The 15152-nt window shown below is 33.8% G+C and overlaps 2 protein-coding genes across 4 annotated transcripts in view; both read right to left on the minus strand.

Annotated features, from left to right (window-relative positions):
• Nucleotides 1-1945: 1945 nt before the first annotated feature.
• LOC106102910 lies at nucleotides 1946-10179 on the minus strand. 2 transcript variants are annotated; one of them, XM_013282530.1, is made up of 9 exons: nucleotides 9674-10179; nucleotides 8711-8884; nucleotides 5800-8387; nucleotides 5522-5711; nucleotides 5372-5443; nucleotides 5111-5288; nucleotides 4778-5015; nucleotides 3708-4676; nucleotides 1946-3612 (listed from the first exon to the last, which is right to left on the minus strand). In XM_013282530.1, exons 1-9 carry the CDS (start codon nucleotides 9778-9780, stop codon nucleotides 2927-2929), a joined length of 5202 nt encoding a protein of 1733 aa, XP_013137984.1. In that variant the 5' UTR covers nucleotides 9781-10179; the 3' UTR covers nucleotides 1946-2926. The 2 variants fall into 2 exon arrangements, with proteins under 2 accessions (XP_013137984.1, XP_013137992.1); XM_013282538.1 differs by lacking the exon at nucleotides 8711-8884 and having other exon boundaries at nucleotides 9674-10178.
• A 1684-nt stretch (nucleotides 10180-11863) lies between these two features.
• Nucleotides 11864-15152, minus strand: part of LOC106103070 (anion exchange protein 3) — a 53992-nt gene continuing 50703 nt past the window's right edge. For both annotated transcript variants that reach the window (XM_013282735.1, XM_013282743.1), the window contains one exon: nucleotides 11864-14644. In XM_013282735.1, coding sequence (XP_013138189.1) covers nucleotides 14573-14644 — 72 coding nt within the window. In that variant the 3' untranslated portion in view covers nucleotides 11864-14572. The remainder of the gene's footprint in view (nucleotides 14645-15152) is intronic.

The following is a 15152-nucleotide window of genomic DNA, read 5'->3' on the forward strand; positions in this document are numbered from 1 at the left end:
AAGTTGGCAGTTAGTATCGTATGGTCCCTTTCCTACATTAGGATTTTTATATAAAACATTACCCCCTAAGTTTAATGGCGTGAAAATATATAGCCTAAAGCGTGACGTAAGTGTAGAGCTTTTTATTAAAAAAAGAATTATTCAAAAATATGCTGTGATTGCTGACATCTTAGGCAACAAAGAAGGGTGTGTTTACGCTTCATTATAATAGTATAGATATAGATATCGCAGCACCGAAGTATAACTGTGAATTATTTGAAGTTGTAGAAACCATAAAGCTATAGAATGACAAGTTTTCTGACCCAGTTGGTATACATCAAACTAAATTATGACAGGTCGATAGCACACTTCTGTTAATGTCAAAAAGGTATCACAAAATACTTTTCGTACTGTACCTGTATTACTTTATTTTATTTTCTATGCAGCAGCAGCGGCCTTCTCTGGGACAGAGGGACTATCTCTAATAATTCTGACAGTTACGAGGTCGTATTCGTAACTTCATCGACAAAATATGAGAATTATTAGGGTTCTTTTGTCGATGACGTCGTAAAAACGTTCTTACAAACATTCGATAACTCTCAGATATCCTTGTCAGTCTATAGATCAAATGAGTATTAAAAGCAGCTCACATAGCCTTAAATCATTGAGCTATTGCTCACCCATTTAATTTGCTGCTAAGAATTCAACGAGATACATTATAATTGATTTGATTTAATAATAAAAATTATTTATTTATTTATTTAAATTATGAGAACTAACGAGCCTTGTACTTCCCAGTAACTTGCAACTCACTTCACTGCGACCGACGATGAGGTGGAAACTATGTATAAGAGTATCTCACGAGCCATACATAGTTCCAAAACCTTCTACGCCGTTGTCATGGGAGGTTTCAACGGGAAACTGGGCGAGCTGCGAGTGGGTAATTTTGGATATGGACGTCGTAACCACCGGGGCTACTTACTGGCTAGCTTCATGGTGCTCATGAAGGAAAGGCGTGACCTGACCCTGCACACTCCAGAAGATGTGTAGCAGTATCGGCTTAAACAGACAGATCTCGAAGAACATTAAGCGCGATATACGCTAGTTTAACACAAACCGTGTTAAAACGGCTATTCTTGGAGTAGCGGCCACGGATAGGTCGTCGTAGCGAAGGTAGGCCTCCCGCAAGATGGACCGATGACGTGGTCAAGATTGCGGAAGTGTACTGGGTGCGGGCAGCATAGAACCGGGCATTGTGGCAATCATTGAGGGAGGCCTACGTTCAGCAGTGGACGACCTATGGCTGACAAAGATGATGATATATATTTCAATGGAATTTCTAAGTACAATAATATTCGGTTTAACATTTAATGAATACATATATTGAAGCTTTTAATCTAAGACTAGAAATTAAATGCAAACACATCGATCTTAATCTAAAGATAACATTCATTGCAAGAATCAGAAACTGGCGCACTTTGGTAGGACGAACTATAGGGAAAGTGTGGGGACACGACACGACAGAACTCGTCGCAATGGCTACGTTTACTATTGTACCTATTAAATTAAAGATTAAATTCTAAAAAATAATACAACCGAATTACCAAAGCACCAAATCAACTTAAACCTTACATACATAATACAAATTTATAATTAAATTACATATATTAATAATTAAAATTGCATTATACAAAAATATGGAATGAGCCGACATTTTCAACTTCAAACAATATTGTGATGCAGACAACTTATTATTTAATATTAAATACTACTGTGTATCAATGAGATCAAAATAAAACTTTCACTTATTTAATAGGGATGTGTGATGTTTTTTCTTCCTTTCCTCGAATATAAATCGATTATTATGTCGTTTAATAGTAATAAAAATAATTCTCTCTTTATAACTAATTAAAATAATTTCTATCAAATTAAGTAAAAATGTAAACTTAACTTACTATATAAAAGTCAATAAATAAAAAATAAATAATAATGTCATTAGTCATATAACTTACAATACATACGTGTGTAAAAGAGATTTGAATTATTTTACAATAATCTGCAAATTAAAAAAAATAATTTACAACTTTAGCACATCGATAGTAAATAAAATACGATCAAATCGTCTATCATAATAGGCGCTAATAATAATTGCGAAGCTCTTTGCTATTACATAAAACTATTATAAACATTTAGATTTCTATACGAGTGGAGGTTTATAGACAGAGGGGACTTAAGCTATTTCTTAAGTTTAAAGTTTAAGCCATAGGAGAGTCTAATTTAATTCATGAATATCTGATATATCAACATCAATGTTCGACAATTAACTAAACTACGAAACTTGTTGAGAATTAATTTGTAGAAGTTATGAATAAAGGTTAACGCGCTTTCGTCCAAAATAAAGAAAATTTAAATTACTTATAAAGTCACAATTATTTTCTACCGTTATTTCTTAAATTGTATTTGTAGTTTTAAAAACTTTTTATCTGCGTCATTACTTCGTTTTAATCTAATTTTCTATTACGATTGTAACTCGAAAATTACAATTGACAATCTCAAATTTATGCTTTTGTTTTGAATTTTATCGTGGAACCGAAATAATTCATTTTTTTCTGCAAAATCGACGAGTGGCAAGTGGGCGACTGGAAATGACATTATTTTGCTAACAAATGTTTATCTTTATCCCGTTCTTACCGGCGAAGTATAGGTGTCGTGGAATGAACGTCGAAGTGATGACGAGACGGGCTGGTACCCGGTAGACGAGGATGACACAAATGCGCGTTAACCTTAATCGTAATTTCCGACTTGATTAATATTAATATTCATCTACTACAATTTTTAAGTAACTGGTGATTATACACATATAGACATTCATATTAAAATATACATCATACTATAGACACATATACAGATAAAACAGCTATAAGACGAGTAAATTAAGCAGATATATTTAATGATCCTCTTGGAATGCTTGATCGTCAATGTCGTCTTTAGGTTCGTCTTTTGACCAGGTGCGCGACCGGTCCTTCAGAGGTCGTCCGTTACGAGCAGCGGCCTGTCTATTGTTGGGTTTCACTGGTTGTTTCGCGAATTTTGATATTCCATTTCCATCATTGTTTACTTTCGAGACAGCTTTAGCTTGGCTGGATTTAGTAGCTTTTGTAAAGGATCCACTCATCTTATGTACAGTCGGAGTTTTTGCTGCTGGAGGTCGGTTGTTTAGAGCTCCTTTATCCAAGCGGTTCGAGTAGTGGTCGCATTTCGGCACTGGTACGTTGAACGATAGCGGTCGGCTCGAAGGACCAGCGACTTCCTTAGATACCTCCTTGTGAATCGGCGCTGAAGATCCTCTCAGCGGTGAAGTACAGGACATGCGTTCAGAATGTTGAACGTTCAATGAACCAGATTGGTCTTTCAACAGTTGATTGTTAGAGCGTGGTTTGACCAGACTGCACAGTTTCCTCGCAGGTTCATCGTATTTCTGCACCGGTGCAGGGATCGCTGAAGATGTAGAAGGCAAAGCCTTGAAGACGTCTGGACGTTTTGATGTACCAGGCATGTTTTCAGACATATCATGATGCCTATGTGAAATCGACGAATATTTATACGTAGGCAGCTTAGTTTGTGGGAGTGTACCTGTAAAAAATAGTTTGTTTTAAAACAAGTGCTGGAAAACAATAAGTTGTAAAGATAAAACCACTGTTTTATTGGAGATAACATAGGAAACTTACGTTCACCGGATTCTCTCTTTGGGCGAGACGATTTTGTGTATGTAGCATACATGTTGTTTTCATTAACCGCTTCGGGAGTAGGATCAGCGGTCTTCGGGCGCGATGGTCCGGCTACATTGCTGCGTGAGGACAATTTCTCCTTTGCGGAATCATTTGGGCTGGAGTTTCCTGACGAATTCATTTGAGCAGCCGTTCCCTGAGAAGGAACTTTCTTGTCAGTTTTCGCATTTTTGGCCTCCGTTGATTTGGATCGCCTCTTCGGAGAGAAGTTTTGACGAGGGATAGCGCCTCTATTATTATTATCGCGTTCCTCGGTTAGTTTCTTTTTTAATATGTTGAACTTTGTCCTCTGCTCCTGGGCTTTAGTTGTACGCACAGCCGAAATGCAGGTCGTAGGCGACTTTTTAAGTTCCGTCGTTTTATTGGGGACCACTTTAGATAGTGGCGTTACCGCCTGTGGAATAGCCAGCTGGGGTCTGACGCTTTTCACGTTTGTATAAACGTCTTTATTTCTCATGGGACTTAGGGCATCTTGCGGACTAAGCAAACGCAACTTTCGTTTGAGCTCATAAGGTAAGTCCTTGTATGCTTGAGTTCGAGCAACCCTCGGTGACGCGCATGCCAAAGCGCTTTCGCAGCAATCTTGCCAGTAGTACCCGTAGACATACAGGATCGATCGAGGTTCTGATCTTTGTTCATACAGTGCGCCGCTGTCTCCTTGTTCCTCTATCAGCTCACCCAACAAAATGTATGTCCGGCAAAGTTCCTCTCCCGGCGCTCTTTCGATGGCACACTTCATGCACTTCTCTAGAGCTTCTTGGGCCGCATTATGGGCATCAGCCGATAAAGGTGCCATCTCCTTCATTAGCATCTCAAGGTTTTTCGCAGCATACCTGATTGCAGTTTCCATCACACGATGACAATGCTTCTCGGTGTTCTTTGCCCATTTTATGCCCTCCATCGCACACACTGAAAATGATAATATAGCTTTATAATATGTATTTATTAGTTACACTTGACCATAGAGTATGAATTTAAAAAACAGTAAAACAATTTAAAAAAAAACTAACATGTCATTCCCAATCCAAACACTATTGGCACAAAGGTATCAGGTGCGATGTCATCCACCAGAGCTCTGACACATTTTTCCACTAAGTAATCATTCATTGTTGAAAAAGCTTTTGTAGGCCACACTACTGGAAAATATTGTGTGATCCACTCTAGACATTTATGACAAAGATCGTCCAACGAATACATCGATGATAGATGAAAACTTTCAAGCACGCCGGCTATGCAAACATCGCAAGGCTGAAAAACAAAAACAGTTTATAACATGGATACCTTTTTAGTCTCATTATAAAATTAATAATTTTGAATTCAATCTGTTTTAATCGTATACTTACACTATGGAAGTGATGGCAATATTTCGTTTTTAGATTAAGCATAATTGCTTCTTTAAGTCCTTCCAAACGCAGCATATCACTCAGCGTTACCAGTTCAACGATATTCATTGTACTTGGTATTACTGATATGCCGGAGTAAATGTAGCAAAGAACAAATAGGAATACTTCTTGAGAGAACCTGCAAAACGAAATGTTACATTTGTGTATTCTTTTAACTTCTTACTTTTATTAAAAATCACATGCAATTAAGACTGTACTTACGGTGGCATCATAATAACATTGCCTGCAGCTTCAATCCGAGTGCCGCTCAAGATACCAGCAAAATACTGACATCTGTCAAAAAATAATACATTTACCAAAGGTTTAAGCATTAACATTTAAAGAAATTTAATCGAAATCACAAAAATTTACCTTGAAATTAATATGCATTTGTGTGCCTTAATTCGCCTTCCACTGCATTCAACCAAAACATCAGGTGCTATTTCCTCGATGAACATCCTCAATAAATCTTGTCCTAATGGTGATTGACAGGATGCCATTAATTCATACAATTTTGCTAATTCTTCTCCAGTTAGAGCTGTAGTTGTATCTTTCACTGAAACTATTTTATAATAAGATTAACATTTATTATTGTTATGCTTGTAAGTTAAGATTATATTAATTCATATGTAGATATAATATTAGCTTACCAGTTGTTAAAGCAGTTGTTCGGGCAACTGTAGTTTGTTCATTGGTTGTATATGATACCAGTTCATCAGAATCAGAAGTCCCTCCCGTGTTTGAATAGTACAGAGGTCTTTGCGATCCAGGCATACTTCTACTAACCAATTGATCTTTCAAGTGAGGGAATAAACGATTTAAGCTCAATGCATTCTCAGAATGGAAAGAGCTAACGATTTCTGTAGATCTAAATGTTGATGTATGACTAACCCGCCAGTTATTGTCTGGTATCGATCTTGTCATCCTTACATCCAATCCTTCACTATTTCTTTGCAAGATCCGCGAAAAATCGGCTTTCATCGGAGTCTTGTCTAAATCCGAGAGCTTCACAAAAAGGTCAGAATCCTTAGTATTTGTCACTTTATCAACAACGTTTTCTGATATCGATTCCATAGGCTTGTCTTTTAAAGGCTCGGATTGTTTAGCACAAACCGTTTGCTTTTCAGATTCCATACGGTTATGAATGGCAACAATTTCTGATATTGTCAAAGAAGTATCTTTGCATAACATCTCGCAACTCTCAAAAGATGCTGTACTATTTTGTTCAATCAGTGATTTTTCTTTTGCATTCTTCTTCGGGGGAAACAGAGACGAAAGCCTTGCAGGTATTTTTTTCAATTTTGATGTTTCTCCTAGATCAATAAACATTGAAAACATGTTCTTTTTCTCTGACTGCGTTTCACTAGCTTTGGTATCCTCTGCGGGGAGTGGATCAGGTAAACTGGAGAAGTCGATGTAAAATGTGTGACTAGATTTTTCTTCATTCGCTGGTTTATCTTCTTTCGGTGAACAATTATTTTCATCATTGTTTATTTTATCAATATCTGTTGACTTTTTCTGTTGTAATGGATGTGAAACATTTATTGAATTATGTGGAGTATCCAATGTAAGTGCAGTAAATTTGTTTACTTCTTTACCAAGATCATGTGAAGAATTAAACTGTTCTTTACATTCATTTGTAACAGACGAGCTATTTTTATGCCTTTCTTGAAGCGATTTCCAGTCGACAAAACCATTTGTATCTGCTTTGGTTTGTCTTTCAGAATAACTATCGGTTTCGTTATGCTGATCGTTTTTACCGGCTTCATTTTGATTGTTTGTACTAGGTGTTTCGTTTACAGCTGGTAGAACAGAATCAGCTTTGTTAATCTCCCGATTCTTGTAATTGTCAAAATATAACTGACTTTCTTCAATTCCCACAATCTCATCTTCATCCATTAAGCTAGCAGCGTCTATGAAACAGGAACCAGATGGAATAGGCATTTTTTGCACTAAGCTTTGGGAGCTATTTACCATATAATCAGTAATACGCGTCCTAGTTATAGCAGTTTGATGGATAGATAATTGTTTTTCTTGAGAGATAAACTGCTCGCATATTGCCTTTTCAGCTAACTTTGGAGGAAATATCGATTCCCAAGAGCCAGTTTCAGATGACACGGAAGAAGATTCTAGATTAACAATCTCCTCATTTTGTCGTTGTTTTTCTTCCTTTGATGATTGAAGATCCATTGTCCGGACCATTGGTCTCTCCTCATTCGGCCGACATACGATTTGCCCACTACTAGTTTCAGTAGATGTACTACTTAAAGATGCCTTGTCTGACTGAGCATATCTATATTTTGATAAGTCGTTGTCGGTTGGATTTGCACCACCGAATATCTGCTTTAAATCATCAGATGAAGAGTCTTGTATGGCACTTTCAGTTAAAGATAAATCAGTCAACGTGATATCGCGATGACTACTTTGGCTTTCTAATAGTCCATTATCTACACCCGAATCTGATGGTGTAAACATACAATCCATTTTAGTGAAGGAATCCCCAGTATTTGTAAGTGGTTGGCAATTTGAGGAATATATTCCTGGCGGACAAGTGTAAGTAGCAGACAAATAATCTGATGATGAACTAGGTTCATCAGTTATCAAACTGTCTGGTGTGTACGATGGTTCTAGTGTTTTTTCAACAGCTGATTCTCCATTACTGAATGTTTTTAAATGGTTGTTCAAATTATCGACCAATTCGTTGTTAGGTACGACACTACATTTTTTTAGGGAAAACGTTTCACCAAATGCCTTTTTACTTATTCTTTCATTTTGGAAATCAACATCTTCAAAGCGTTTGCAATCCAAATTATCACAACTGTTGGAATGTTGAATAGGCTTAGTTGTATGACTAGATGTAAGAGCCAATGATGTCGGCTTGTTACGCGGCGAATGTTGCAACTTAATAGTTTCCTTAGCCTGGGCGTTGATCATAGATTGAAATGCGTTCGACAGAGCGTCTTGTTCGCCAATTTCTTGATCAAATGAATGGCCATCCAATGGCACTAATGCATAATACTCTTTCTTCAATTCAGTATTTGGGCTCAATGTATTACCCTTTAATTCTTGTTCAGTAAAAGGACTAAGACATTTTGGTGTCGAAAATATTTCATTGTCATCTGTTAAATCTTCCTTGCTTAAGTAATAAGCATCCTTTTTCTCAAACAGTAGATTTTCATCCAAGTATTGTAGAATTTCAGCTTCTTGATGTTTTATATTGCATTCGGTGTAAACATCACTGAAAATTGAATAATATGACATTAAATTACACCATCTTGTTTCCTTAACTTCTCACATTCAAAAATAATAAACTTAACAACAATATGAGGTCACAAGTAGCTATAATTTTAAAACATAACCAGTATAACTGATTAAATATCACAAAGTTGAAGTATGTAAGCAGAATAGACATCTGTCCTCTTGGCTGTTATGACATCTTAAGGTTATAGGCTTTGGTAGGTTACGGCAGTAATTATATATGTTAATTGTTTTGCAACTACTACAAAGTAAGACAAAAATATAATGTGGTTATCTACAAAGCCAGCTGGTTCTTTAACTTACCTTACGAATGAATATATTTCATCAAAGATATGTTGGTTAACATTGACATGCAAAATTGTTTGCAGTATGTTATAAAATTTATTAGTACGCACTTTTAGTAAACATGAGTGTGTGAGTAACTTTTGTTTGCCACAACTTAGTTCAAGATCTGAATAAATTGATTCATCGAATATTCTATAATAAAGAAAATTGGGTTAGTAAGTAATAAGACTAATTTAGCGTAAACATGTTAGTAAAATCTACTCCATGAATGATTCTGATTCCAATTTCCAATATAAAATACATAAGCCTCCATTGAACAGATTAATCATTCATGTTAACGCATATAATCCCAAATATCTTCACTTATTTCATTCACTATTCTAATACTATATATTTTCTTTTCACAATCTATGTTTCTTTACATTTTTTAAACAACTGAATTAAAATAATTTAAACAAATTGAAATACTTCTCGAGACACATATTCTGTTTTCCAATAACTACAAATGCTGCTAAATTTGACCATAAATTTATTTTTGGGGCGTATGAGATTAAATAAGAATTTGCATCTATTAAAATCCTAAAATTATCTTGCATGACATGAAAGCAAGACACAAACAAAAGGAGTGAATGAATTAATGTACACCCGAGAGCATGGAGCTACACCTAACAAGTGAACCCTATGGGACTAGATCTAGGCACCATAAACATCAAAGGATGAGAGACATTCAGAGATTAGAAGGGGGAAACTGCTTGGAGTAACATTAAAGCTATCTTAGGCTTTAGACTGAACAATTTCTGCAAGAGATAGGCAGCCCTGATAGATCTATAGAAGAGTGAATTGTGAACTTCATTCCTATTGAAACCCACTTGGAATAGCTGCCATTTGTTGGCTATGAATTCTTCTCGTCAAAATGGACATCTCTTTGGTAACTAAGCTCCCTGTACCAACTTCAGGTCAGAGGGTAGCTATTGAACCTACCTCGCAACATCATCTTCAAGTTGCTTCTGCAGATAGTACTCCAATGCAGATGCTTCATCAGAAGCTAACGTCCTGCACGACCATATGGGTTTAAACCCCTTATCCATTATGCATTTCAAGAATCGAGCAGTAAATCTTTAAATATACAATCAAACAAATGATCCAGATGTTTTGGAGTTTGTGTATAGAGGACTGAATTGCAGTGAAATGTTTTTAAAGAAAAAAAGCATCAAAACCCAAGTTAACATATAAATAAGATTTACAAATTTGATGAATTGTCAGGCGTAAAGATGAATAATATGTTTGTAGAAAAAAGAATCAACAGTATTGATTATATTTCCTACAAAGATATACTTGTTACATATATTGTTTATTGTATTGAGATTGTTTAATGAGTATTAGGATATGTAAAACCAGAGTATGCATTAATATATTGTAGATTTTGCAAAATAGAAGTGATTCAAAATTGTCTACCTAATATCCAATAAGAATTTCGATTATTTTTAGATAACACTTTATTCCACATCAAAATCATCTAATATTTATGCTTAAGAAGTATTTATCACTTTAAATTGAATTCAGATAATAAAAAAAAACTAAAGGAAGCTATTTTGCAATAGCCATTTTGTATTTTATTCTTGCTAACATTATTTTATGTTAAAAAAGATTTTTCTTGTTACAAAGGGCTAAACTACCACCAATCTTTATGTATATCACCAAATCTCAAGATAGTTCAATTAAAAGTAATTGCTTGCATTTGATTCAGATTGAAATGGAGGCTGATTTTATCGGAAATCTGAAATCCGAGAGAAATTATTGTATTGTTATTGATCGTTCAATAAGGTATTGCCGACGATATGTAACAAGTATTTAAAATAAATCACTAGTACGTATTGAGGATTTACGCAAAAACGAAAACTTTGAGACGCAGAATTGAACAAAAAAGATAGGAAAAATACAGGCTCGAAACGTAAATCCAAGGAAAGACGTGCCTAAGAAGAATCCATTAAGCGCAATTCCAAAATCCTATGTTTTTGATAGAAGTATAGTATACGGGTTGGTAAATATGAATTCCTAAGGTATAAATCCAGAACAATAAATGAAAATTTACGTATAAATCGCTTGGAAAGTCACTGTACCACAATGATATTTAATACTGAACTCACGGATCGATCGCCTCTGGTTTCTATTCTTCAGCGCCGCCGCCGCCTCCGCCCGCTGCCCGCAGCTCCCGTCATAAAGACGTAGAGAAGTCAGCCCCGTGACAGATGTAGTTTCAAATATTGAACATTGGCGTCGCTATCGCTTCTTGTTGCTCATTTTAATGGAAACACTGTCTTGCACGCATGCGCATTTATGGATTTCCATTTAATCAATGCCATTTTTCGTTTGGAAATAAATATTTCGTAACTATACGATTTTTTGGCTCCAAAAATAATGTAGAAAGCGTTCAGTGAATAAAGTCTGATTTATTTGTAGTTAAAAATTAATTCTGCAAGAAAAAGGTGTGTTGTGTCTTTTTTTTAAATTTTTTACTGCTATGTTGACCATCGACTTTGACAATTGACAAATGTTTTTTTTTCTAATCAATGCTTACAATGTTAGGATGCAGTTTTGCCTTCCTTTTATTTAAAAAATCTGCAAAAAGCATGGCTTTTTTTCTTAAAATTCACGTTTTTGTTTTAGATTTTTCTGCTTAGGTATTGATCACGAAAAAAATTGTCACATCTAGGTTTCGCCTTCGAGAATAGGTTTCACAAAACAAAAATTAGTTCGGGACTTAGGTGCGTTGTGGAATGCCAATATGCCAACCATCAAGATGTTGAGGATGGAAAATTACTGAATACTGGTCTTACAAATCGTGTCATTATCTAGACATTTAACTGGCATAATGTGAACAGCTACTAGTGCCAGTGAGTCCATAAAATCATTGCCAGGCTAGTGCCTATATCCAAATGTAAAGTAAACCGGGCATAAGTAGTACATGTCACTCACTGGTTAAATTCCAAACAACTATGTATACACATAAAGTTTCTTTAACTTTATGTGTGTATACATAGTTGTTTCAACGATAATTGGGTTCTAATAACAACTTTAAAAATAAAAAAATAAAAACAAATCTATTAAACACATTGATTTATTATTAATTAACTCATTTATTAAATGTCAAAACTAACAACAGGTATAGCAGACAATTTAATCCACTCCTTTGCAATAAACATTAAATAAATAAATAATCAAGGAACTTATAATAAATTAAGGTATCTGTTTATAGCACATTAATTCCTTTGACTTGGTAACTATTAACTAAAATAAACTGTACATTGATCACATTTTGAACTATAACTTTTTAATAAATTAAAAACAAATTTATAATTACTCAAAATAATATGTTACTTAATACTAAATACAACTTAGTTGTTTAATTATTTGTACTGAAATTATAAAACCATACATAATTAAACAGTTCAATATTAAATCAATCTAATTCCAGTTAACTGTTGGTTTCCGTTGCCAAAACACTGGTGTAATAAATATTCTCTTTAAACAAACAGAGATAAATAATACAAGTGTGATGGCAGTGGGATTACACTGTAATTAATATAAAGCAGAATACTTGTACTCAGATTAGGACCCTTTCAATTTGTATGTCAAATGTGTTTTATTACCAATAATTTAAGTAAATAATTGGACAATGTTTTATAATCTTACATTAATAATAACAGTGATTTTTTTATAACTAAAATAAAACTTTTATTCTAAATTTGCATTTACCAAATGGCAACCTATGTTTATTCTCAAAGTCAAAAATATAATAAAAAATTGACAATCACATACCAATATTATATCATAATAGAACACAAAACCTATGGCATATTAACGTTTTCCTACTTAAGGTGCCTCTCCGATTAGCGAAGGTTGGCTGTCAGTTCCCCAAGTTTGAAGAACCTTTTGCTCGAGACTTTATAAAGGTGAATTTTAAAGTTTACATTAAAACATATACATTTATTATGATGGATCACTAAAGAAACTAATGTGGAATGTTTAATTGAGCTGTGAATAACAATGTAACAAAACAAAACAATGTAGCCAAATAATATTGATTTTCATGTTGACTGAAATCATACAAAATATAACTAGAAGCTAGACTACAAAGTCCATCTCCATTTATTTAGTCTCCCTTGGATAAGTACCTTAACAATGTAATTGGCTATTTGACTCCACAATTAAGTACCTGACAAATATTTATAAACCAATAGTAATTTTTATATTACGATCATCATAACATAAAATTCATTACTTCTGTACATAATCACTGGGATGTTGGAATAACTTTTTAAACTGCAAGTTTAATATTTTAACAACAATATGGAAATGAAATACAAATCGAAAACACTTATGTGCGTAGTTAACAAACAATAAAACGATTAGAACAAGACTTAAACTAAAGTAATCTCAATATATACTAAAGTGTTTGTTTTGGCGTCCGGAATGTAATATTCAAACATCCAAGAAGCATTTTAGCCTATCCTTGACAACTAGTACTAAAATTAAAATAACTCATTAAAAATATATAGTAAATTAAGTACTTAGTAAATACATAGGCAAAATTGAACTTTGGCAAAACATAGACATTTCTTAGGCCCTTCACCTCACTTTTTAATAATAATTGGTTAGAATATTTTTTAAACAAGATGACAATTTTAAAACAATAAACATTTCTAACAATAAATAGAACTAATTAAAATTAGTTAAATCGGAATTATAATTTCTTAGGCAGGTGCTACACGACGCATTTACGCGGTCAGATAGCAGTCCACGTATTGTCTACGCATTTTTAAATTAAAAAAGGAATCGTACTGAAAAACAATAAATATCTCTTTGGCACCTAACCTTTGGCTCGTAATTTTATTACAGAGCGTATCTGTATTTAACTTTTTGTTTAAACAATCCTGTTTCATTTAAAAAACCATAGGATTTTTTTAGATTTAGAGAAATTCTAATTTATAATCAATTGAGCACATTCTCATTTGAAATCAACAACCTTTATAAATAAATTATTATTTTCAAGAAAACATACATCAAAATAATTTTACAACAATAATTTAAAATTACTAAAATCTACCATAACTACGTAGTTTACATATTCAAGCTTTCAATAACATTTATGCGACCTATCTTATTTTGTAGGCAACATGCAACGAAAGAGAAAAAAATGTGGCGTAAAGTAGGCATATTGTAATATATTATTAATTTTAGTTTCTACTTCATAATCATCTACATCTACGACTTAACTTAAGTTTGATTAATATCAATTTTCTTATGGCTCTATCTAACACGGGCTCGTATTGTTCTCGCCTTAAATGTTGTCTCGACGTGATTCGTCCCGCGTCCCAATAAATTGTATAATCTCAATATTGTTCTACGTAAAAAATAAAATGAAAGAAACAACGTCATTAAAATCCAAAAGGAAGAGGACAGAGTTAGATTTTAGAATGTATTAAGAAAAGAGTGTGATAAGGAATAGATTTTAAGTATTCGAAAAGAAATTATTGAAACATTAATAAGTCATTAAAGAGCTTATTTGAATGGAATCTGATATAGATTGACGAACCGTTTACATTTTATTTTTCTAAATCTTGACATAAATATTTAGAATACTAACATGCTGTCACCATTACTAACTGGCAAAGTACAACTGGAATACAACTACTACTATTATTACTACTACTACTACTACTACTACTACTAATACTACTACTTCGACTACTTCTACTACACTACTACTACTACGAATAGAATTTGAAATTATTGGTTAATTATATTTCCATTTTCTTTGATAAACGCATGCTTGTTAGATCGAGAATACAACGTATTTAATATTTATCAAGAAGCTGCTTAGCCCGGAAGCGGCGATTCCTCGTAGAAGTCGGGCTCGTCTTTGTCTATTTCTTTCTGGGCGCCGTCCAACTGCAAATGAGATATAAGGTGATCAATCACGTGACTTTACTAACGTCAAGGTTTCATTTAAATTTAGATATTTTTAGTGCTGATTTTAAAATAGAACATTTTGCATTGCGTTGCCTTGTAAGATGTTAGGTAATTGTCGCGGATGTTATTGTACTACAAACATATTTGTGTTCAGCGCTAGATAAATGTAAAATAAATTAAAGCAAATGAGTAATGGCAACTTAATTTTTATGAAACTGTACAATTTTATATTAGATTGTATGTCTACTTGTTTACCTTGATATTATAAAAAATTATAATATTAAGGCTGAGAAAAGTCATTGACTAGCATAATTATTATGATCAAAAATTAAAGCTTGGACACATTTGAGTTGCTATTAGCAAATAGCAATGTGGTTTGAATAGGGTGTGCTACAGACCAACATCATTCAATCTCCTCTAAAATGACTAAGATGTATCAAATACCTTCGTTCTAGTTTGATCAAGAACAAATGATGTAGACTCGCCT

The sequence above is a fragment of the Papilio polytes genome, unplaced genomic scaffold (genome assembly GCF_000836215.1).
Source record: "Papilio polytes unplaced genomic scaffold, Ppol_1.0 DF824292.1, whole genome shotgun sequence".
In the NCBI taxonomy this organism is placed as follows: domain Eukaryota; kingdom Metazoa; phylum Arthropoda; class Insecta; order Lepidoptera; family Papilionidae; genus Papilio; species Papilio polytes.

What these genes read in the sequence shown, in the direction of transcription:
- LOC106102910 (XM_013282530.1), bottom strand. Translation starts at nt 9,780, where the DNA reads ATGGATAAGGGGTTTAAACCCATATGGTCGTGCAGGACGTTAGCTTCT. An exon ending in GAAATATATTCATTCGTAAG is followed by an intron (nt 8,388 to 8,710) that starts GTAAGTTAAAGA and finishes TTCAATTTTCAG; the next exon opens with TGATGTTTACACCGAATGCA. An exon ending in GTTTGGATTGGGAATGACAT is followed by an intron (nt 4,677 to 4,777) that starts GTTAGTTTTTTT and finishes TATCATTTTCAG; the next exon opens with TGTGTGCGATGGAGGGCATA.